This window comes from Patella vulgata, chromosome 3, assembly GCF_932274485.2.
Source record: "Patella vulgata chromosome 3, xgPatVulg1.2, whole genome shotgun sequence".
Classification (NCBI taxonomy): Eukaryota; Metazoa; Mollusca; class Gastropoda; family Patellidae; genus Patella; species Patella vulgata.
The window spans coordinates 55,581,202-55,607,515 of NC_065881.2; the positions used below are offsets into that span (position 1 = coordinate 55,581,202).

General features: G+C 35.0%; 1 protein-coding gene across 1 annotated transcript in view; it reads left to right on the plus strand.

Annotated features, from left to right (window-relative positions):
• The first annotated feature begins 4,372 nt into the window (after positions 1–4,372).
• LOC126815069 (ran-binding protein 9) overlaps positions 4,373–26,314 on the plus strand; it is a 30,777-nt gene continuing 8,835 nt past the window's right edge. The window contains exons 1-5 of the mRNA XM_050540601.1: positions 4,373–4,600; positions 8,487–8,598; positions 23,918–23,970; positions 25,812–25,979; positions 26,154–26,176. Of these exons, the coding sequence (XP_050396558.1) occupies positions 4,411–4,600; positions 8,487–8,598; positions 23,918–23,970; positions 25,812–25,979; positions 26,154–26,176 (546 nt within the window). The 5' untranslated portion in view covers positions 4,373–4,410. The remainder of the gene's footprint in view (positions 4,601–8,486; positions 8,599–23,917; positions 23,971–25,811; positions 25,980–26,153; positions 26,177–26,314) is intronic.

Consider the following 26,314-nt stretch of genomic DNA (forward strand, 5'->3'; position numbering starts at 1 on the left):
TACGTGGGACATTTAACCCCATTTCATTTCATTTCATACTTTTACTGACCATCGGGTGGTGTGTTGCAATTCTTTGAGTTTCAGAAAATTACACAATTCTGAATTTGATTCAGGATGTGTAATTCTCAAACTCAAACTGCAGATCCAACCATCACGCACTTTTTAAAGATCATCAGATCAACTACAGTTGACAGTGCCGTCCAAATCAAGTATGCATGGAGATCGTGCATTACTTAGGTGTGCTGTAGTTTTATGGAACAGAATTCCTATTACATAAAGAGATCCGAAACATTGAACAATTTTAAGTCGTAGTTAAAGACATTAACTTTAAAGCAAATATATGACTATAGAGCGCGCTTAAACGGTCTACTGGAAAAGAACGCGCGCTACAAATTCATAATTTATTACATCGTCTGTTCAAAATAAAGGCTTTAATATGTCTGCGGTCAAACAGGTTTTATTTTAACAACGTTTTGTCTGAGCAAAATAATGTTTTGTTGAGTGTCCCAGAAGGCAGTGTATTCGATTTCATTCACTTCGCAAAATAGCAAGAAAATATGGGAGAACGCTAGATCGGAGACGGTCCTACGCATATCACGTCGGTTGTGCGTTAGGTTAGGGTAAGGGCTAGGTTTGCTCCAGGGTTAGGGTTAACGCTAACCCTGTTTACCAATCTGTTTCACAGAGAATTACGAGTCTCGTATAATATCTCTGTCATAGATGACTGCCTTAACACGTGCTGTCACAGCACGCGGTGTGAATCATTGGCTGAATGGCGCGTGCATTGTTTACATAAGACATAACTGCTTCGGAGAGAATGCTGCATTTTAGTCAATTTAATACCCATTTACACTAAATCGGAAATAATTTTTACCTACAAATACGTCAAACGCCTTTATTTATTTTTCCAATATATACAAAAAATGTTTTAGAATTTAATTTGTCGCAGGAAAAAAGTTAATATTTCTAGCTCATTAAGCCGCATCAATGTCATCCTTATCAGTGATTGTCGCGGCCAAGCAAATATTCACTGCGGATCAGTGTGCCTGTTTACATCTCGAGACTGACGAAATCTGCAGGTCCCCACAATCCACATATGACGTCAGATGTGCTAAAATGTACAGGGCCGACTCCGATCTAGCGTTCTCCGAAAATATGTCATAAGAGTTGTCTTTGTCAATATACACACAACTGTAGCCTACATATCTTTTAAACACCCGAAACCACACCGATCCGCAGTGAATATTTGCTTGGCCGCGACAATCACTGATAAGGATGACATTGATGCGACTTAATGAGCCCCAAATATTTTTTTTTGCCTAAGACAAATTAAATTCTAAAACATTTTGTTTTATGTATTAGAAAAATAAATAAAGACGTTTGAAGTATTTGTATGTAAAAATTATTTCGTATTTTAGTGTAAATGGGTATGGTGTCTTATGTAAACAATGCACGCGACATTGAGCCAATGATTGACACCGAGATGTGACGTCATGTGTTGAAGGCAGTCATCTTTTACAGAGATATTAGAAGACTAACTTTCATACTCTGTGAAACAGATTGACCCGAAACTAGTATTACTGTATCTAAATCACAGCTCGAAATGCGTATTAATGAAATAAAATAATGGCAGTCCTTAATTTTTTTAACGTTAAATAGTGACAAACTGAATTGATTAAAATTGGTTAAAGAAACATTGCCTAGAATTACAATCTGATTAAAACATAGATCCAATTTGTTTCGTTTTTTATAGTTTAAAATTTCGTTTTGCTTATCTTCACAACAGTAGGATCTAGAAGAGTTGTTATGTAACAGGCGTTCTAGTTGATGTGCATCCTCGGAATCCCCAGTGTACTCATTCCGTTCTACTCCACTATACCCTGGGTTAATCCATAGGGTTTCCACAATTTCAAATTATCTGCCCTGGCCATGATTGTAGCTATAGTCTACGAACCAATCAAAAAAACAGTTTACAAACCTGTCGTTTCGCCTTTGTTTTTATAAGGGTAGATAACCATATTCATGTCCATTTACTGTATGATTTATGTAAATAATGTATATATTTCTAATTCATTAATGTATTATCAAACTCTGTAGTATGTTTCGCTGATTTCAAATATGTATAACATCTACTATATGTTTGACTTTTGCTATTATTATTACTATTCGTTCTTTGTCTGAAATGTTTCATTATGTTATGTTTATTATTATTAAACTTATACTTGGCAATTTGATTCACAATGACTTGTCTACGATATCACGTGGACGTAAAACTCCGCGAACGAACGAACGATTGATTATCAATAAAACTCTGAACCTACATAAACGTCCAGTCTTCATTAATATAATATTATATAATTTGTTAACAAATACGCATTTAAAATAATTTTGACTTATCTCATTTAGGCTCTTCTAACCTTGTCCGATGAGAGTTACTTCCCTTTGTCGGCTTCCTTTGCAATTAACGATTTATGGGATTGGTCGATAAAAATAGAACAATCATTAAGGGCGGATAACTTGAAAACGTGTCCCGCCCCCATAGATTAACCCAAGGGTTAATAGAGTAAAACTGAATGAAATCACTGGGGATACCGAGGATGGTCGATGTGAGGAATTAGCCAATGAAATGGTCTGTTACGGCGAGCTCTTGACGTGCCCTGTAGGGTAGAAACGTCAACACTGATTAATCAATCTCTGGCGTCATTGGGTCAACAGCCGCTATCTCGTATAACCCCTGTCGCGACCTCCCAGTACAACTGGTCAGATATTTATGTAGTGTAGGCCATCGAAAGTATATAAAAGAAACCCCCAAAAACGAAATATAGATCTGTATTTTAATCAGATTGCCTAAAATTATTGACATCTTTTTAAACCATGGACCGTATATGTACCAGAGAAAATGTATTAATTCCAATAAGTTTACCCTCGCTATACGGTCCATGTTTAAACATTTTGTATTTGGATGCAGAGTTGACAGTTCTCACAATAATAGTTAAAATAGATAATGAAAAGGAAACATGTTGAAAACTTCAGTCAAAATAATTGATTTTGATCGGAATTAGGGTCGTTTGAATAACAGTGTAGTCTCGATTATCTTTGCTACCGATGTTACGATAATAAATAATGTCTCGATTATCCAGTTTTAATTAAATTTATTAACTGACAATCGACCATCCGATAGTCTAGTTGGCTCGATTATGAGCTTTGAGTGTGAATAAATGTCTAATTAATATATTCCATTGAGGCCAATCGGAAGATCTGCATTAAGAAGTTTTAACTCTTGCATAATGCATCTTTAATTGCCTATATCTGTCTTTAAAACCCAGTTAAAGTAGCTAAGTCTCTAATTCAATATCATCCAAAATCTTCGATATTGAAAACACGATTTATTTGTCGGTTTAAACCAACATTGATGTTGTGATCTTACGGGGAAAAGATGGCCTTCTGATATCCAATATTTAAGACAAAATAAACATTTTACAAATGGTACACAAATCGTGTACCATAATGCGTTTCTTCGCTATTTGTAATAAGGGACTCGAAAACGAGGCTATGCATATTCCACAAGTCATGTCAAACGGTGACGCTATATTCTTATCTGGAGAGCAAGCCCAATAAATAATATCGGCGTAGACTGGAATAACCAGACGCTAGCGATTGAAATTCGATTGAGAATACTTGCGTATTTCGCCAAACCTAACTGATTAAAAATTACAGTAAAAACAGAAACGTTTGAATGTAAATCAATTTATATACATTCATATTACGTTATTGTATGCGTTGCGACCCATTTGTGTCAATTTCTAGGTCCCAAATATTAGCGACTTAGATATATGACAAAAGGACTGTTTGCGCACAAGCTCTGAACATTACGCAGTTTAAACTGTTTATCCAATCTCGCTGGAGCAAATATGGAGATTTATTTTTTCTATTGACATCTCATTATTTTTACGGGCTTTCATTTGATATACATACTTAACTGTATTTTATGTGGCTTCTGATTATCATTTTGCAGAAGAGTGTTAAACGCCATTTCATTTCTCTTTATCAATCATCTTTTATAATTATTTACCTATTTTAAATAATTTTATCATTCAGATGTTTTGTTAACATTTACTTTTATGTAAAGCAATTATCCTTGAGTATATTACCTTGTTAATTTATAATGTTTAGAAAGAAAGCATAGTACTTTTACTTTAGTTAAGACATTCCGTCTAGGTTTAAGTCATGTGCTTTGTTATCTGTAGCACAGTGCGATTTAATATTAAACTTATGTGTAAGAATTGATTATATTGGGTCGTTTCCTTCAAGTAACCAATCCAAAGTACTGTTAGAAAAATTGCTATTTTAAGAACTATTCCGTCACATCCGGGTTTTGTTAGAATGAAGTGAACGAAGTTGGATAGAAAGATGGCGAATTCGTCTGGTTCAAGATTAGATGAATCTCAAAATCCAGAGACGATGTCGACTGACGACCGTCTTAAGCGATTATATCCCGCTGTTCGTGAGGAGGAAACCCCGTTACCACGATCTTGGAGCCCGAAAGACAAATACAATTTCATAGGGCTCTCGCAAAATAATTTACGAGTGCATTACAAAGGTGAATTTTTAATCGCAGTATTTCTCTTTAGCCCTTTCTTCGTTAGACTGGAACATGAGAACGTCATTCCTTTTGACCTATTTTTCCTTAATTTCCTATATATATATAATTTTCTATTTTAGCATTTATCATCGTTTTATTAATTGGATTTCATTTTAGACTGTCACATTGTCGGAGAATCAAATTATTTCCCCCATTCGACCTGCCAGACTGTTTTTGTTTGGTTTGTTTTTAATTTTAAATGAAATGGGTATTCTAAGGCTTGGGTCAAAATTATTGAAGTCCTGCTCCTAAATTATAAATTCAATTTAGTATTTTTACTATTTTGTTAGATCTAGACCTCTATCAAAATCAGGAATCGGCTAAGACTTAGATAGTAAGAACTATCTTAAATTTAAATGTGTTATACAATTCTGTATGTATAGTTTTAAAACTAAGGATTCAAGAATGTGATTTATTACTATGTTAGTTTTAAGTCAAGTTCAAAGTGTATGTAAGTACATTGTAAGGCGGTCAACATATATACATGTATATCAATATCATATATGTAAACCATTATTAAACCTACTAATATAAAGGGGCTAATTGCTATTCTTTGGCACCTAGAAATGAACCCAAGTGCAAGTGGGTCACAACGCATAATGTATTATAAATGTACTAAAACTGTGTATAAACTGCTTTACTTTCAGGCCCCCCAAAAACGTTCTGTTTCCGGTAACCGGACCGACCCATTACAAAACCTGCCGACTCTTAAATTTTTTTTAGTGTCAAGAGAAATAAAAAAAACTTTTTTGTTAAACTTTGTTAATACTGCTCAATTGGTATTTAAAACAAGACAAATAAATTTATTACGGATCTATTTCTTGCGACGGCACAATATTATTTATTAAGTTTTCATAGCGAGTTCTTTCCCTTGAACAAAATGGCCTCCGAATGCTATTTCTTTTAGCATAGAACGATTAAAAAGTCCATTTGCCCCCTAAGAGAATATTTAAATCATAATCTAGCCTCTGGCTCTGATACATTTTAAACAATTATCCAAGAATTCCATCCACCAATCTATTCGTGCTTTATGTTCCCCGGCGCCGTCTCAACCTAACATAGAATTGAAGATTTTTGCACAGTAGATCTACTAGATCTAACGATGTAACATCTAACATGTACTGTAATTTCTAATCAATTGTGTTGCCGAAATACGCCAAGAGTGCAAATTAAATGGCAGTCTTTTTTTTTTTGGCCTCAGTCATTTCTGTTTATACATGTCTAACATGTACTGTAATTTCTAATCAGTTGTGTTGGCGAAATACGCCAAGAGTGCAAATTAAATAGCAGTCTTTGGCATCTGGATATTCCAGTATACACAGGTAGTATTAATAATTATCCTGTGGGGTATGTTTAGCCTTGTTCCTCGAGTCTCTTCATTACAAATGGTGCTCGAAAGCATTCTGGCACACAAATATTTCTAATCAATTGTGTTGCCGAAATACGCCAAGAGTGCAAATTAAATGGCAGTCTTTTTTTTTTGGCCTCAGTCATTTCTGTTTATACATGTCTAACATGTACTGTAATTTCTAATCAGTTGTGTTGGCGAAATACGCCAAGAGTGCAAATTAAATAGCAGTCTTTGGCGTCTGGATATTCCAGTATACACAGGTAGTATTAATAATTATCCTGTGGGGTATGTTTAGCCTTGTTCCTCGAGTCTCTTCATTACAAATGGTGCTCGAAAGCATTCTGGCACACAAATATTAAAATGTTTATTTTGTCTTAAAAATTGTATATCGGAAGCCTACATGTATCTTTCACGGTAAGATAAAAATATCAATGTTGATTTAAATTGACCAATAAGTCGTGTTTACAATGTCGAAGACTGTGGATGATATTGAGTTAAGGACGTACCTGCTTTAAGGAGTAGCCAACAGTTTTGTTTTTGTTTTTTGTGACAGTGGAACATGTACCCTATATGTATTGAATACTGAAGCGTTTCTTGATTGGATTTTAAGAGTTTAGACTACTTTTTTATACATTTCACCGATGTGGTTACTTGTATAGTTGATTCTTACTACATATGCTTACATTCGTATTTCGTGTAGCAGATCATGACTCATGCTGGCATTACACAATGGGTTCTTTGGGTTCTATTCATAATTGTTTTCAAATTTGAGTGAAGTCTGTTTCACTACAGACCCGGGACTGTACAGCGCAGTGGACGCTTACGGCTAGCCCCCGGATCCATTCACTTTTTTTTAATTTTTTTTTTTTTTTTTTTTTTTAATTGTCTGTATGTTTGTGTTTTCCTGCGTATGATGTCCTGTCCGTGTATTTGTTTTTGTGTAAATTTTGTGTGGTGCAGTCCCCCTGCACTTACTACTAATAGTAGTTCAACACTAAACATGAGACTTAACGTTCTGAGCTGATCTAAGGATAACACGACGATTGAGTCAATTGACCCAATACTAACACAATAATAGGCTACATGTATATGTACATGTACACCCACATACAACCTCATTATTATATGACTAGAGAAACCTCATTATTGTGAAAAACTGACAGAATACTTCGATATAACCAAATACTAATTAACCCAATACTACAAAACACAACCACATATATGTACTATTATTATGCCAAACTGACAGAATTCTTCAGTTACTACAGGATCAATGAGTTAAATCCCAGAAAAAGGGCAAAAAAATTTTTTTTTTAATTGTCTGTATGTTTGTGTTTTCCTGAGTATGATGTCCTGTCCGTGTATTTGTTTTTGTGTAAATTTTGTGTGGTGCAGTCCCCCTGCACTTACTACTAATAGTAGTTCAACACTAAACATGAGACTTAACGTTCTGAGCTGATCTAAGGATAACACGACGATTGAGTCAATTGACCCAATACTAACCCAATAATAGGCTACATGTATATGTACATGTACACCCACATACAACCTCATTATTATATGACTAGAGAAACCTCATTATTGTGAAAAACTGACAGAATACTTCGATATAACCAAATACTAATTAACCCAATACTACAAAACACAACCACATATATGTACTATTATTATGCCAAACTGACAGAATTCTTCAGTTACTACAGGATCAATGAGTTAAATCCCAGAAAAAGGGCAAAAAAATTTTTTTTTTAATTGTCTGTATGTTTGTGTTTTCCTGAGTATGATGTCCTGTCCGTGTATTTGTTTTTGTGTAAATTTTGTGTGGTGCAGTCCCCCTGCACTTACTACTAATAGTAGTTCAACACTAAACATGAGACTTAACGTTCTGAGCTGATCTAAGGATAACACGACGATTGAGTCAATTGACCCAATACTAACACAATAATAGGCTACATGTATATGTACATGTACACCCACATACAACCTCATTATTATATGACTAGAGAAACCTCATTATTGTGAAAAACTGACAGAATACTTCGATATAACCAAATACTAATTAACCCAATACTACAAAACACAACCACATATATGTACTATTATTATGCCAAACTGACAGAATTCTTCAATTACTACAGGATCAATGAGTTAAATCCCAGAAAAAGGGCAAAAATTGTACAGTGATCTGAAATATCTATTTATAGTATCAGTGAAAAATTGAGCACCAAAACATTGAATGAATGAAATATTTTTTGGTAGTTTGGGCCAATTATTTTACAGAAATGGATTGATATTTGGTAGTATGGGTTAATGTTAGTGACTATTATTATTCCCATTGACTCTAACATTACTTCTCAGTTCTTGTCTCTTTCACCAACTCTGACTGTTCCCTAAATTTGCATATGGTTACGGTAAGGATTTTTCTGATGTGTTTACACTGACTACAGTGAAGATATTTTAGTGTATGGTTACATGTTTCGATTACTTTTTCAGGCATGGGGAAAACCCATAAGGATGCTGCTAGTGTAAGAGCAACTCACCCCATCCCATCATCATGTGGAATCTATTACTTTGAAGTCAAAATAATCAGCAAAGGAAGAGATGGGTATGTAATAGTGCTCACATAAATCAAATAGCTTGTAGGCCTACATGTAATTGTATTAACAATCTGTGTATCACAAAATTATATCTAGTAAGCTTATGTGTAGACTCGTCAGAAAAAGTAGCCCGGCAGTGCACATCAAACTGAACTTCCTTAAAGGGCCTCGCCCTCACAAATTCATAATGTAATTACATGTGTTGAAATCCATGAAATTATTACTTGTCAGAAAAAGTAGCCCGGCAGTGCACATCAAACTGAACTTCCTTAAAGGGCCTCACCCTCACAAATTCATAATGTAATTACATGTGTTGAAATCCATGAAATTATTACTTGTATTGTCAAAAATCCAAATTCAATGATGCAGGTTGAGAAATGTCCATTTTGAACATGTGTGAGAAAACTGAATAATTAATAATAACCTTTTCAGCATAGATAACAATTGTGAATGTTCACTGGTTTCAAACATTCAGATGATTATCAGGGGCGCCTTATTGGGACATCTTTATTCACAGTTGTTTATACATAGTATTATTAATTTATTATCAAATTCAATAACAAACAAATTAACAAGAACAAGTGACAGTGGTTTATCAGATTAAAGATGCAATAAGTAAGAGCAAAAGTCTTATTTGTGGTCATTTAAATATTTTCTTTCATGTTTTTGAGTAGGTCTATTTTCAAATAAGTTTAATACGGCCACACTGAAATGTGGGCGAATATCTTGTAACTCTCTCCATGGTCTCCCCTCGTCAGTAGTGCAGGATGAGGGGGCCTTACACAGACAGCTGTCTAGTCGTTCGGATGGGACAAAAAACCAAGATCCGGTGTACACATTGACGTGCACGTAAAAGATCCCTTGGCAGTTGGAATTTGATTTAAGAGTAGGCCATAGTGCTGCTGCCCGGGCAAAATTTACCTCATAGCACACTGCATGGCGTATGTCCGTCTTCATTAGCCCAGTCGGAGTAAGACGTTTTCAGCATTCTGCAACTTTTCATACCAGAGTTATGCCTCGTTTTCCGAAAACCTTGTGGGCGAAATAGAGACTAGTTTTTTACATTAAAGGTGCTTTATTTTTGTAAGATTTAGATAAAGAGCTGGCTGTTCTTGCTATCATAGGTTAAAAATATATAATGCAAAATGAATATTATGAAAATTTCATTCAGATTAATGGAATTTTGACAAGATGTGACATATATTCTTTATTATCATAACAACAGTACTTTCTTTTCGAGACTTGGCCTCTATTCACCATTATAAAATTAAATCATTAAATGGCGACTCTTTTAATATGTTTAAATCTAGAGAGTTGATTACATGTATAGGCTTCTCGTGTGAATAAATGTCTAAATAATAGTTTATATAAAATTTGAAGCCAAAATAAAGTCCTGCAATAGGCAGATTTAGCTCTTACAACACATCTTTTGTTACCTATGTTGATATATTTGATATCAGAAATGAATTGTAAAGTTTTTCTTTTAACTGTTCACACACAACTATTGCTTGGTTTCATTGTAACATAATTAGTACTCATGTAAATTAAAAAAAATGATTAATTTTTAGTCACCATTGACCACAATACTCAGCTTGAGTCAGCTTGACTGAAACTGTGGTTTATTTGGAAAAAAAACAATAGAAGGGTTCAGGTGTGATAAAGTTTACAGGAAATGTATATTATGGTTTAGGTTTGTGGTTAACGCCCATTCATTATTTAACTACACACACTCACTGATAGTATGATTACAATGGTACACATGGTAGACAGATTATTATATTAGATGTGGTGTTTGTGGTTGTACAAATAGCATAAAGTGCCGGGGGGGGGGGGGCCCATTTGGATGGCCAAATGGTTAGCGCGTGGAAGTTGTATCATGAGGTCTGTCATTGAGTCAACTGGTGTGGTTTTGATTCCCTGGTTGTACATGACAAGGAGTAGGGTCCTCTAGTTTCCTCCTACTACTAAAAACCCCTACGCCCAAGCAAATTATTGAAATAAAATTGAACCAACCATCTCTCTCTCTCTCTCTCTATTGACAAGGATATACATGTACAGCCACATTTTAATGTTACAGTCATCACGGTCAAACTAAATTTTTGAAGAAAGCAGGTGACTATTAAAATGGGTCCATCTGTCTGGCACACTTTTTGGGACACAATCACAATCATTCCTAATTGGAATGCTTGATGGAGTTCGAAGATGAGCATTTTCTGCTAAAGCCTTATTCCCCTGATTGTACGAAAAATCGCATTTTTAGATTGTGGTCCCTCTAGAGGTCACAATTTTTATCCGATTGAAAAAAAAAATGTTTGAATATTTCACTGTTACACCCTAATGATGGCTGGGTTCGAATTTCGTGAAAATCGGACCAAAACTGCCGGACAAAATGGCCACCCCTTGTACACAAATAGTGTATAAATGGTATATCAAGGTTGTGGACCCTCTAGAAGTCACAATTTTGATCCGATTTTGATGAAACTTGAAATATATCTTTATAACCCAAAGATCTTCGTGCATATTGGATCGTAACTTCCTGAATTATGGCCCTTGATTGTAGGAAAAATCACTTTTATACGCCCACATTGATACATGTATGTGGTCGTATATTGCTTGTGGATGCTCTAGAGGCTAAAGTTAATATCCGATTGACTTTAAATTTATACACAGTGTTTAAGGTCTTGAGACGAAGAAGCCTATTGATTTTCAGCGATTTCTGATAATTACTGCCAGAATTATGGCCCTTGATCACTTTGAAAAATCTTGTGGTCACTCTAGAGGCTAAAGTTAATATCCGATTGACTTTAAATTTACACACAGTGTTTAAGGTCATAAGATGAAGAAGCCTAATTTTACAGCGATTTCGGATAATTACTGCCAGAGTTATGGCCCTTGATCACTTCAAACAATCTTGTGGACGCTCTAGAGGCTAGAGTTAATATCCGGTTGATTTTAAATTTATACACAGTGTTTAAGGTCATGAGACGAAGAAGCCTATTAATTTTCAGCGATTACCAATAATTACTGCAAGAGTTATGGCCCTTGATCACTTCAAAAGATCGTGTGGATACACTAGACTAGAGGCCAAAGTTAATATCCGATTGACGTTAAATTTATACACAGTGTTTATGGTCATGAGACGAAGAAGCCTATTGAATTTCAGCGATTTCCAATAATTACTGCCAGAGTTAAGACCCTTAATCACTTCAAAATATCTTGTGGACACTCTAGAGGTTAAAGTTAATAACCGATTGACTTCACATTGATACACAGAGTTTAAGGTCTTGAGACAAACAAGTACATTGATTTTCAATGAATTTTGATAACTTGAACAGCTAAATCCATGATATTATATGTTTCGTATAGTAAACGTTGGCATGGGGCAGGGCAGAACTTTATAAAAACCAAACAAATTCTAATGATTTTTCTGATAATTACTTAATGAGTTGTTACTCTTAATCAGATTTTAGTGTATTATAAATGTTTCATTACTGAAAAAAGTAAAAATATGCGACAACTTTTGTTGACTGCCCAGACGATTTAGCTGCAGTGGGTGTATGTTTCCATGCCTGGCAACATATCTTTAACTATTATAGTGAGCAGGGCTGCCGACAACCAGTATCGCAGCGCAATTTGCGATACATATTTTGTCCGTTGCTAGCCAAAAATTAAAATCTAACGATTTTGATTCGCAGTTACTGTGAATCATTAATATGACTGTCATTTTGGATATTGACACAAGAATAATCCACATTTTGAAGACTAGAAGGCTTACTCAACACTTTCAACATGTATAAAATGTTGAATTAAATTTTATAAACAAAACTGAATTCTCTGTGTGACATTTTCTTCTCGAACTACCCAGACACAATACTATATAACACAGGGACATAACTCTATGAATAGGGACTATTAAATCGGAAATAGGGAATCAAGTAGTACCACTCACGTTGCAATACATCAAAAGTAATTATATCATATCGTCGGTGGGCGATCAAAACCACGTATATCAATTTTGGCGCCAAAAACGTTTTTTACATGGTTAGAATCGTAAATTAATGGCGCGTCGAATGCTCTATTCGCGGTAGTTGTAATGCAGTTAGAACTCAAGTTATAGGCATGTTACTAAACATCGTATTCTGATTCGTGAAATTTTCTACAAACCAAAATGTCGTATCTTATATACGCCAGTTTGTCATAAAACATATTTCAAAGTCACGTGGTTTTTAGGAACCAAAAAGTCGTATCTCCTAATTGACATCGACGCAGGCTACAGGCTAACAAGGTAAGAATTTAATTTCACATTACTAAGTCTTAAGTTTTGTCTAACACAGCCTGTCCATTTTGACATAATAATAGTATTTTGAATCTAAATGATAGAGGAATTCACGTTAGAGTAGAAAGAGGTAAAACTGTGTCCCAAATCTAGATGAAAAAAAAAGAAAACAATAGTCTTGAACTTTTAGACAATCGAACGAACCAGCTTACTTAAGAATTTAATTTCTCATTACTAAGTCTTAAGTTTTGTCAAACTGTTTTATTATTATTCTTATTTGTTTCAGGTGCCCATTACAATGACGTATTCGAATTCGTCTTTCTCAAGGGGGAAACGTATGCTTCAGATCTCCTTCAATTCGAATAACCTATTTACACAGATTATTTTTAGGGTAATTTATCTAGTACAGTGGCGGACACAGGATATTTATTTTATCGGCCGTGGGGGGGGGGGGAGCAAATCGGGGAAAAATCAGGGTGTCAATGGTGGATTATGAAGCTTATCTGCACCCGAATATAACACTCAATTTCATCAGCTGTAGCTGACATAATTCAAGGCAAATAACCCTGAGCCATAATAACCAAGACATAATTCAAGGTAAGTAATCCAAGGCTATAATATCCACGACATAATTCAAGGTAAGCTACCTAGGGTCATAGCATCTACTACACAATTCCAGGTAAGTTTTCTGGTAGGTAAATAGCCTTGGATCGGTTCTGGTAGGTAAATATAGCCTTGGATAGGGATGATACTGAATACGCAACCTAAGATCAGATATCAAGTTTCGTGATATTTACTCCATAAACAGGAGTTATAAACAAAACCCAATGTACGTTTAGCCAGGAGCATGATATCTATTAGAGAAAAGCTATTGAATTAGACTTTTCAAAAACTGTTGTGAAGACTTGTTCTAGGTACATCTTGTCTGACGATGATCGGCAGTAATGGGACGGCAATTTAGATAAAGGGTCTAGAAATCTTTTAGCGGTTAAATATGTAGACGATTCTCTATTCTTGGATTTTTTTCTCTTTTCGGTCGAGCCAGGTGTTGTACCGTTTTTGGAACGGTCGAACCATCTGTACACCCTTTTTTCTCAGAGAGCAAACGTCGATAAAACATATTCTTGCAGACCTGTAGTCTGTCATTGTTTTTAATTAAGTGGTAATGGTAAGTAGTTTGCTTTCTGTATGTCTTTTCTTCCGTTTCGCATACGGTTCTGTCCTTGACATTACATTTCTTTACAAGATTTACGTACCTTGCTCCAACACCACCTCATGCAACCAGTACTTACCTTGTTTCAACATCATTTCCAGGCCCAAGAACTTACCAGTCCTCAGTGCCACCTCGTGAAACCAGTACTTACCTGCCCCGGCACCACCTCCAATAACCAATAATTACTTCGCTCCAGAACCATCACCACTAATCAGTATTCATCCCGCTCCGGCAACACATCAAGTAAATGGTACTTACATACCTTTAGCCCCCCCCCCCCCCAGTAACCAGTACTTACATTCCTTTACCACCTCTAATCACATCCCTTCAGATTCACCTCTGGTAACCAGCACTTACCTCGTTCAAGCACCACCTATAGTAACCAATACTTACATCCCTTCGGCATCACCTCTGGTAACCAATACTTACCTCGCTCAAGCACCACCGCTAGTAACCAGTACTTACATCCCTTCAGCATCACCTTCGGTAACTAGTACTTGCCTCGCTCAGGCACAAGCTCTAGTAACCGGTACTTACAACCCTACAGCATCACCTTCGGTAACTAGTACATACCTTGCTCAAACACCACCTTTAGTAACCGGTACTTACAACCCCCCAGCATCACTTCCAGAAACTAGTTCTTACCTCGACCAAGCACAACCTTTAGTAACCATTACTTATGTAAATTTAACACCATTTTCACTAACCAGTTCTTACCTCGCTCACGCACCACCTTCAGTAACCAACATTTACCTCGCTCAAACATCAACCAAAAGAACGTACCTTGATTTCAATTCGCAGACAAATTCTAGCCCCGCTTCGTCATCGTTGGGGAGTCGGTCCTTGCTTCCACAAATATTTACAATGCTTCAGCATCAACACAGTCTAATTATCTGTTGACAGTTACAGGATTGCCATCGTCAGACATTTCAGCCACAGTCGAGTCGGTCGCAATTGCAATTGAAGAAAACAAAGCAATAGAATCCGCTGAAGAATCAATATCAGCTGAGATACTAAAAAGAGCTAAAAAGGGTGCTCTGATCCAGCAGTTTGGCTTAAGAACAACAACCAACTATTACGCATGCATGGTAAACCATACATGGGTTTAGCTCATAATGTTGGACATTAAAAATATGCCGCTAAGAGATCAGGAAAAACACTTACCCCATCGTCATGTACATCAAAGTGTAAAGCTCCAAATCCTAGCAAATTATGTTCAAAATTTACAGAGGATGACAGGCGTAATCTATTTGAAGCATTCTGGAAGATGAGTTGGGACCAAAAAGAGGTATACATAGTAAATCTTGTAAAAAAATGTAATGTCAAGGATAGAACCGTATGCGAAACGGAAGAAAAGACATACAGAAAGCAAACTACTTACCATTACCACTTAATTAAAAACAATGACAGACTACAGGTCTGCAAGAATATGTTTTATCGACGTTTGCTCTCGGAGAAAAAATGGTGTACAGATGGTTCGACCGTTCCAAAAACGGTACAACACCTGGCTCGACCGAAAAGAGAAAAAAATCCAAGAACAGAGAATCGTCTACATATTTAACCGCTAAAAGATTTCTAGACCCTTTATCTAAATTGCCGTCCCATTACTGCCGATCATCGTCAGACAAGATGTACCTAGAACAAGTCTTCACAACATTTTTTGAAAAGTCTAATTCGATAGCTTTTCTCTAATAGATTCCATGCTCCTGGCTAAACGTACATTGGGTTTTGTTTATAACTCCTGTTTATGGAGTAAATATCACGACACTTGATATCTTATCTTAGGTTGCGTATTCAGTATCATCCCTATCCAAGGCTATATTTACCTGCCAGAACCGATCCAAGGCTATTTACCTACCAGACAACTTACCTGGAATTGTGTAGTAGATGCTATGACCCTGGGTAACTTACCTTGAATTATGCCCTGAATATTATAGCCTTGGATTACTTACCTTGAATTATATCTTGGATATTATGGCTCAGGGTTATTTGCCTTGAATTATGTCAGCTACAGCTGATGAAATTGAGTGTTGTATTCGGGTGCAGATAAGCTTCACAATCCACCACTGACACCCGATTTGCTCCGCACCCCCCCCCCTCCCGGCCGATAAAAAAATATCCTGCCTCCGTCACTGTACTAGGTAAATTACCCTAAAAAATAATCTGTGTAAATAGGTTATTAAGAACAAAACGTCGTATATACTCAGAACAGGCTTATAGTTTGTGAACAGAACGTCGTATATCACATACGCCGCCATTTCACAAGACAAAATGTCGTATATAGCCACAGCACATAAACCTCTAAAATTATCCCAAAAATAACCTCCCCATAAAAAAATTTTCCACAATTTAGTTCATAAATTAGAAATATAATCACATTCAATAAAAAATCCGGGACCGCAGACAGTTTTTTGTTTCCCCTGAAAACTTAATAAAATCCGATATACGAGGTTTTGATCGCCCACCGACGATATTCATTTTGAAAGAAATAAATCCAGTGTATCCCCCACGTATTGTAAATAAAATATAAAAAAATAAATACATGTTAACATATTGTAAAATGATAAATCAAAGTAAAAATTCCAGTAATATATTATTGTTTATATCGCGTGTGTCTAGTTAATCGAGGTGCGCCCGATTGAACAAAAATAGTAATACACGATAAAAAGCAGACGAGATTGTTTTCTAACGAAGATTTCTAACGTAACAAAAAAATAACAATTAAAATGAGTGGGGCTTCGGAAGTCACTGTCAAGAATTGGCTTCAGACATAAGACCTAACTAAATGTCTACATCACATTCACAAACTGTCACGAGTACTTGTGGCAGTTCTAAAAAATCTAAGAATAGTCAGAATGGAATCTAATCATATTTGTTATGAATTAAAGTAATATCTTGTTATTTAGGTGTTTTACGTTGAAACTGAAAAACTTCTAATCAATTTTTAAATTTGCTAATCAAATTTGGCAAAATTGGACTTTTTGATTAGCAGTGCTGCTAATCAACTATGAAAAATTACTGACAGCCCTGATAGTGAGAACTGTCAGCTCTTTATCTGATCTCCCATAATGTATCTTTAATTGACTAAGTTTGATGATGAGAATTTTCTGCTTAGACTAAATAGCGATAAGCAATTTGATTGGTGTAGATGTTTAATTATCTGGTGAATATCTTGACTGAGTTCGATGATTAACATTTTCCCTAAAGCAAAGCAGGACTACATGTACATGTAAGTAATTTCATTGGTCGATATTTGGGACAAGATAACTTTGAGTCTACATGGAGAATGATGAAAGTTAGTGTATAGTTTCGCTACCAGGTAGGGCTGGCAGAAAATATCTATATTGCCAATAATCGTTGGTTAAGTCTTTTTGAAGATTGTTAATCAATACAGATTTAAAATATCTATAATTATAGGTACATGAAGTCACATGTGAGAAGAAACCCATAAGAGATAATCCTTATCACAGTATTCTTTACAACACATGCTTGGGCCTAGCTCAGTATCTGTAGTAATTAAACAGAAAAGTCATTCAACACGCGTTTTGTTTTTTTACACAAGACGCCAGTGCCACAGAGTAAATATACCAGTGCTAAGAACTCTCGGCTGCTTATGATAAATGCAAATATTTGCAGGAATGTTGAATATTGAAATTATAAAGATCTCATAGTGACCAAGAGTCAAAAACTTGAATTAAGTATTAAGCCACCATACAAAATGTTTTGTGTGCATGAGAAATCGCTACGAGAAATAAACTTACTGTGAACTGGACACGGAATCCATTTCAAAGGGAAATAACTACATGTACATTTTATTCATTATTGCAGTAGATAATTTTTGATGTCATAATGATATCATATTCCTATTTAAAATATTGACTTTTTATGATTATTGACTGGGTTATTGCAATCTACAGGTGTATATACCATATTCCGGAAGCAATGACCCGAGAAATCCCTCTCTGGCTATTGCTGTATTGAGACTGAAAACTTGAGTCATTGACGGAGCGTGTTCATTCTCATCATCCAATCAAATCTCTCCTGAGTAAAAGATAGGGAATTTTGGGGGACTTAACCAGGGTGACCTCTTTAAAGAAAAATCATAGTGTTTGTTAGTGCTGATTTTAAGCTTACATGTACATGTAGATGCATCGGGAACAAACATCGATAATCGCATAGGTAAATTTGGCTGAAACACGCCATTGGAACGACAATTCTTTCACTCAAATCTCTGATATAAATTCTATAAACATGTACCAATTATTACTGGCTACCTTTACGGTAACATATTTAAAACTCTGGTTAATCCCAATTGATTTTGTCACGTTGTTATGTACTGGTTGTTGACTGTTAACCAGTCATGTTTTGGGACAGAAATTTGCGCTGAGTAAGACTGTTTGAGTCAGAGTAGGTCTAATCAAACGAAACACTGCAGGGAGTATGTCTATATACAGGCTTAATTTTTTAAAAAAAATACATTTAGTTGCCAATATTACAGAGTTTTTCTTGCCAGACTATTGGGGTTCAGTTGGGTTAGTCCAGTCAATTTATGATTTTACCCCCCAAAAATTGCAAGAAAACATTTTTATGCATTTTTGCATTTATTTAGGTGTAATTTTTAAAATCCCCAAAGTTTAACAAATTTTGTGACCGGAAAGCGGTAAAATCAAAGATGGTCGACATTTGCCTAATCAATGTACATACAGGAAAATCCTAAACTGTTGTTTTAGGACCCTATAAATGTATTATGAACATATAAATTCATGCTTTTGGGGTCATTCTTTCATTTGAAAATATAGCCAGTAGTGTTAACTGGTCCCTTAAAGCGGTAAAAATAAATAAAATCCAAGATGGCCAACATTCAGCAATTCAATGTTCAAGAAGATCCAAAATGTTTGGCTTAAGATGCTATACATTGTAAGTGTAATATGAACATGTAAATTAATGTTTTTGGGGTCATTCTTTAATTTGAAGATATATTCAGTAGTGTTCACTGGTCCCTTTAAGTGGTAAAATCCCAGATGGCTGACATTTGTGGCATTTGCCTAACCAATGTACACAAAAAAATCTAAATGGTTTGTTTTTAAGACCCCATTAATGTATAATGAACATATAAAACTAATGCTTATTTAGGTGTCATTCTTTCATATACTAATGTACCCAGTGGTGTTAATTGGTCCCTTAAACCTTTAGAGACCAAAGGAAGTTTCTGGGGTAATGAAATACCTGAAAATGGCTCAAGAGAGCACCAAACATCAATGAAGACCATGCCATATAAAGGTTCGACCCTGACGACCTAATGCATTTCATCAATGTCGTGTTTCTCTCAAAAATTGACTACTTTCTGTTTGTCTGAAGTTGTACCTTTTAATGGAAATTGGTTTAAAAACCTGAAATTTACCCGCAAAATTTGAGACTTTCAAGTACTCCAATTTTGGTAAAGTTTCAGTACACCCATCGCTACCAAAAGCCATTAAAAAAACTTTTCTTGCAATTGACTGGACTAGTTAGCCTGGCCACCTATGTTGGTGTAATATGTTCTGTACCATGAAGGTCACACAGCCAGAAATGAGCTCTAATTAAAGTTAGCTCTATCAATGTTCAACCTTCAACCTGAAACAAAATAGTTAACAGTCTCTGTGAATGTGCATTTGTGAGCCTTGGTTTACTATTTATCTAGGAATAGCCTTGCATGTGCTGTTCTCTAATCTCTGTACATTTACATAATCTATCAATTAATAGCGCTCTAAAAGTTCTGAATAACTTTCATTTTGGACCACAACAAAGTGGTCCCCAAATGATGCTCATTTTGCTTTTGTTCTTCTTGTTCTTGTGCTGACACTTTTAAATATAAACTCTTACCAATTCAAGTACGATCGACATGAAACTTTGCATGCGTTAGAGTTTATTTAAGAAGAACACACAGTTAACAAGAAATTACTGTTATTGTTATTTTCACTTACGGTCGCCTATAATGTTTCATATAAAATAATCTTGATTACCGGTATCAAGGTTCCTCCAATCAGCCAATGAACAGACTGTAGACTATTTTTACAACAATTAATGTTCAAACTAAGAGCAAGTTCTGCTGAAAGATATTGGTGTATCATTATTATTTAAATAATGTTACAGACACTTTGACAATTTTATATTATCTATACAAGATAGCGGTCACTTGATGATAAGTTGATGTGTGTTATATTGTAATCTGTAGTTATATAAAGTTCTCAAGCGAGACATTCCTAATGACCTTGTGCAGCATCTATATATATTACTTTTTGTCTCGCTCTCAACCTTTTAACCACATCCAATGTAACTTACCATATATATTAAGTAATGATAAATGGAGATAATAATGAGAATTCTTTTTTATTATGGGGCACCCTATATTTGAATCCTATGATTTCGAATCCTAGAACTGGTTGATTTGCACTTTGATTCACAGAAGGTTTTTGAGAGCATACACAATGTAGGTGATTTGCACTTTGAGTCACAGAAGGTTTTTGAGAGCATAGGGCTTTAAGTACATGAAGAGGGACATTTCAAGTATACCTGACCAGTATAAACCAGTTTACAGCATTACAAAATTGTATCCTCTACATGTAATGCATCTTATTGATTTTGCTAACACAGTTTACAGATCTCCAACTTCATTCAACCTTTATAAGTTGTGTTTATTCATTGATTACTTAATTTCATATATTTATACATAATTGGGTCAAGCTGGGTTCTCACTTGTCAAAGGTCTTGCTTAGAAGAAAAGTGTATAGTCCTTTGAACTGGATAGAAAACCAATGCAACCTCCAGTAGCTGGTAATACACCTAAAAAGATACAGTCGCATTTATAATTTACATGAGTAGATACAAACTTTCATGTCCAGACAGCTTCTCCTTTGAACACATAAAAATAACAATATCTTATGAGAACATTTTGAGGAGATATCAGATTCAAGCCCCATTCCTTTCTTTGAACTACTTAAATCATGTAACATTTTACTTACAAACTGTAGCTGAATTTTATACTTTCATTTATGTAACACTAGCTTAAGTTTAATTTCATGTACCCAGTTCAATCTAACAAAACTGTCAAAGAAGTGGTGGGGGGGGGGGGGTTTCCTAAGAAGATAAACATGTTTTTCAGTAACTATAGATATTGTACATAGCCTAAATGTTGAATATAGTTGTTTTGGGCCTACAGGTTGCAACTAACAAGAAAAGATACATTATGTAAGATACAGATAAAGAACTAGCCATTCTTGCTATAATAGTTCGAAAGTAGATGATGTAAAATGAATAATTTGAAAATTTCATTCAAATTACTCTATTGCAAGCGAAGATATTAGCCTTTGAAGGTTTGACAGAAGTGTGCAATAATTTCAACCACCGTACTGGTTTATCGAAGCTATGTCTCGGTCCTCCATATTTGATTAAATCAAAGTATCGCTGAACCATTCTAATCTATTTAATATCGGAGAAAACTGATGCCATCGAGAGTTGATTAAGGCCTGGATCAGTTAATTAATGTCTAATTAATACTTTAGAAAACATTTCAGACCTAAAAAAAAGACATGCAATAGGCAGATTTAGCTCTTGCATAATGCATGTTTAAATGACAATACCTTTAATTATCAATGACATTGGGTGGCTGATTGGTTTTATGCATACGCTTTAGGTCTGTCAGTGAGTCAAGTGGTGTGGTTTTGATTCCCAGCTCATGGTATTTCTAACTAAGGGTCGACCGGTTTCCTAACACTGCTAAAGACTCCTCTGTGCAAGCAGATTAATAAGATAAAAGTTGAACCATGTGTTAGTCCAGAAATGACCTAGTTCATGTCTTGTGGATGTTAAACTCCATTTCTCTCTATATTTACATGTAATTAATACATGTACGTACAGCTATGAAATGAGTAGTAAAGTAATTCATTACACAATATGCAGTCTGTATAGTGAGTCAGTCGCTTATTTACAGCATGTTGTAAGGTTGCTTACCATATAGTTATTTTTAGATTGAAAGTATTATTTTTTCTCAGCTTTATTACATTACTATAAACATCAGTAGTGTAGTAGTAATATTTTTAACATGTTATGTATTTCTCTTATATCTTTAAAGTGGTTACCCTTGGTAGTTAGTACTTGAAGTATAGGAAATTTAACACTTACTCTGTTTTACTATGACTGTAAGATTTTGGTTAATGAATCTTTGTACAGTTATGCTTTAAATGATTGTACAATACATGACATGTACATGTATCTCCTTTTGTTTTAAGCTGAACCGAAGATAAACTTCATGGTTCTTGTGTTGTACATGTATAGTACACGTACGTACATTCACTCTCATATCAAAATATACGCGGAGTAGTTTCGGCTAAACAAAAGTACAATCAGACTTATTTATATGTGGAATAAAGTGGAAATTCATGTTTTGGGACTATGATTCGTTATGAATGAAATTCCCACATGGAAATTTGGTTGTATTTGTCATCACCCCAGATTTATTATCTGAACTTTTTAAAATTTATATTTATGGTATTTAAATCAGCGAGTTGAAGAATCCAATTGAATTTCAGCAATTTCTGTTAACTTCCTGTGTTTACAGCCTTCTTTATGTTGTAAAATCAGTTAAAACCAGATCTGCTGAAATTGATGTGATTGTTCAAATTTGTGGACCAAGAAGTGTGTTTTGAACATATCGTTCCGTAACTTTCTATATTATTGGACCTGATTGTACAAAAAATCATGGTTTTAACACGTGGACCCCCTGGAAATCACAATTTTTTTCCAATAATGATGATGCTTAAAATATATGTTTATAATTTATTATAAATATTTTAGTAAACCTATGTATTGGACCATGACCGCCTGGATTATTTTTTTAATTTTTTTTTTTATAAACAATATTTTATTTTATTTTAGGATTGGGAAATGGCCAAAACCTATATAATCCCTCTCCCCAAAATTTTAACATGTAAAGAAATAAGACAAAAGAAATATGTACACTATTTACAATATAATACATAAACATAACTATATTCAATCAGTCAATTGCACATGCATTCAGAGTGGGCTAATAATAACAATAATATTGGAATTAATTTGTGTTCTTAACTTGTGAACCTTCTATATCCCAAAGATCTCGAATGAGTTTGATTTTGCTCCTGATTGGACGAAAAAACTTGGTTTAAGCTTATGAACCTTCCAGGGGTCACAATTTATATTTTATTTTTTACAAGAATGCGCAGTTGTACACATTATTGTACCCTGAAGAAAGCAGGGTACTGTTAAAATGGGTTCGTCCATCCATCTAATTGGGCTAGAATGTTCAAACTTGGTGTGTGCGTTTATTAGGTACATGTAAATGCCTTGATTTCAGCATTTATTTATTTCAAGATTTTGGCGGGGGACATCAGACTGTTGGCTTGTTTGCTCATGTCAAAGTCAGGCGAAATTGTTAATATATTGATAGTTTAACCCAATCAACAGAGATGCGATTAAGCTTACTTTGAGATTATGTCATAGAATCCTGCTGATACACTGTATCTTACAGGATAAAGATTTTTCCCATAGAATTACAATGCAACAAGTACAACCTTAATATAGTATAGACTACAATAATTTTTACCTGCTTTCTGGTAAATTATGGCCAAGTGTCTATTATGCACATGGGTAGGAAATTATAACAACAGACCAATGTTTGTGTAAATGTAACACTCTCCAATAATGTAGTTGGTAATTATCAGGAAAGCAATAAAAAGCAACATGGAGTTCTATAGTATAATTGATTTTGGGTGTAGTATTAATAATTCATTTTGAGTGTTGTATTTCATATTATATATTTCAGATATATGGGAATAGGATTGTCAGCTCAAGGTGTTAATATGAACCGATTACCAGGTGAGGTATATTTATGTCTGCACAATATCCAAATAATTCATTTCTTGGTTCATAATTAACACTGTATGTGTTGTGAGAGTATGATGTTTACAATGTTGAGTCAGCAAAAGTTAATTAGATTAATCTGTATTTCATATGATCTGCAAAAAGTATATGGATGGACCTAAGGTTGTCTATAGTAAGATTACTGATAGTCCTTTCTATACACCAACATCTAATATAGTTGTATATATATATGCAGTCGTCTCCTGTGTCCACTGGTTTGTTATCTACCTAAAATTTCTTGTGAGCACTTAAAAGTCAGATTTCTTGAGATTGTTCATTATATAAGGAAGAAGACTATCAGAATTTAAATGTCAAATGTGTATTTGAACACGATACAGGACAAAGTTTTGAAATGAATTTATATGTACACATTGAAATGTGATCATACATTGTCACCATGCAGGACGGAGGGCCTGACAAGGACAGCTGTCTAGTCGTTCGGATGGTACGAGAAACCGAGGTCCCGTGTACACATTGGCGTCCACGTAAAAGATCCCTTGGCAGTTGGAATTCGATATAAGAGTAGGCTGTAGTGCCGCTGCCCGGGCAAAATTTCCCTCATAGCACACTGTATGGCGTATGCCCGTCTTCATTAGCCCAGTTTAGGAGCAGAACAGTAGGATGTTAAACCCCATTTCATTTCTTTCATTTGTCGCCATGCTTTTCTGCCTGTTCTAGCATCATCGAGAATTGCTTATGGACGTGCTAGCTAGAATTCTCCAATGTTCATGTTCAACGCTTTGAATTTTATTACCATATGGCATCACATACTACAACAGTCCTTTGCATTTAAGGTCTGCTCTCGTTCCTGTGCTTCTCACCACACCTCAACTTTCCTTTGCGGGGATATGCGCAAGCGAATTATGGAAATAAATTTGAACCGTATGTTCAACGCTTTGAATTTTATTACCATATGGCATCACATACTACAACAGTCCTTTGCGTTTAAGGTCTGCTCTCGTTCCTGTGCTTCTCACCACACCTCAACTTTCCTTTGCGGGGATATGCGCAAGCGAATTATGGAAATAAATTTGAACCATATGTTAGTCCCGTAATGACCTAGTTTGTGTTGAGTGGATATTAAACCCATCTCTCTCTCTGTCTGTCTCTCTCTCTCTCTCTCTCTCTCACACTCCCTTTGCGGGGAATCATTAAAGAGGCTCGAGTATGCCCAGACCGCATGAGTTTTTAATCCAAAAATTCTACTGGAAAACAGTGTCAAATAATTGTAAATTGAATGATTCTATTTGGCGAAAAAAAAATCACAATGAAAAATAGAGGGTAAGGATTCAAAAAAAATTGCAGCTATATAGGGATGAATAGGAACTGTTAGAGGATAGCGTCTAATCAGACTAATCAGAGACCGTTCCTGAAGGAACTACATGTAGGACATGACAAGCTCCTGTCTACTACTATTATAATTATTATATCTTGCTTGCTTGACAATATTGCCCACTAAAAAGTCATCTATCTGTATTCCCAGTGGATGTTATGTACATGTAGGTGATATTGGTACTAGGTAATAGATTTTTACTATGACACTATGTAAATAAATAAAAAATAGTTAAATGGTATTGATGGTATATTTACTTCCAGTATTACTATGTAAGGTATGATGTATACTACATACATGTAGGTGTACATGCAGTGTAATTATGTGTGTTTGATTTGATACTTAAATACATTCATCAATGTTTTAATGATCTTTATTTATTGATCATTACAAAGAGATAATAGAGAAATATATTTGCAGATTGTATTAAAAGTACATGTCTTTATTTTTTCTTTTGTTGCAGGATGGGATAAACATTCGTATGGTTTTCATGGTGATGATGGCAATTCTTTTTGTTCATCTGGTGCTGGACAACAGTATGGACCAACTTTTACAACCGGTGATGTCATTGGCTGTTGTGTTAATTTGGTGGAAAAAACCTGTTTCTATACCAAAAATGGCATTCACCTTGGTATGTTATTGGTTTGATTATGAGAGAAAAAAAATAATAATGTATTGTAAAAATGAACTGTCTATAATAAGGAAATTGCAGCTTGTGTCATTATATTTATTTATAGCTTTTTACCTATGTTCCATATTTAATTGGTGATACAACTAAAATTAATTTATTTCTTATACTTTACAGGGGTAGCCTTCACTGCTCTACCAGTAAGTATCAGTATTGTGTTTAATTAAAAAAACATCAAGAGATGCAAAATATATAAAGGAAATGAAGTTGTCTTAAGTGTCCAATAAAAGCAAATCACTCATCGTTACTTTAATTAAGAAAACAAAAACATCAACAGT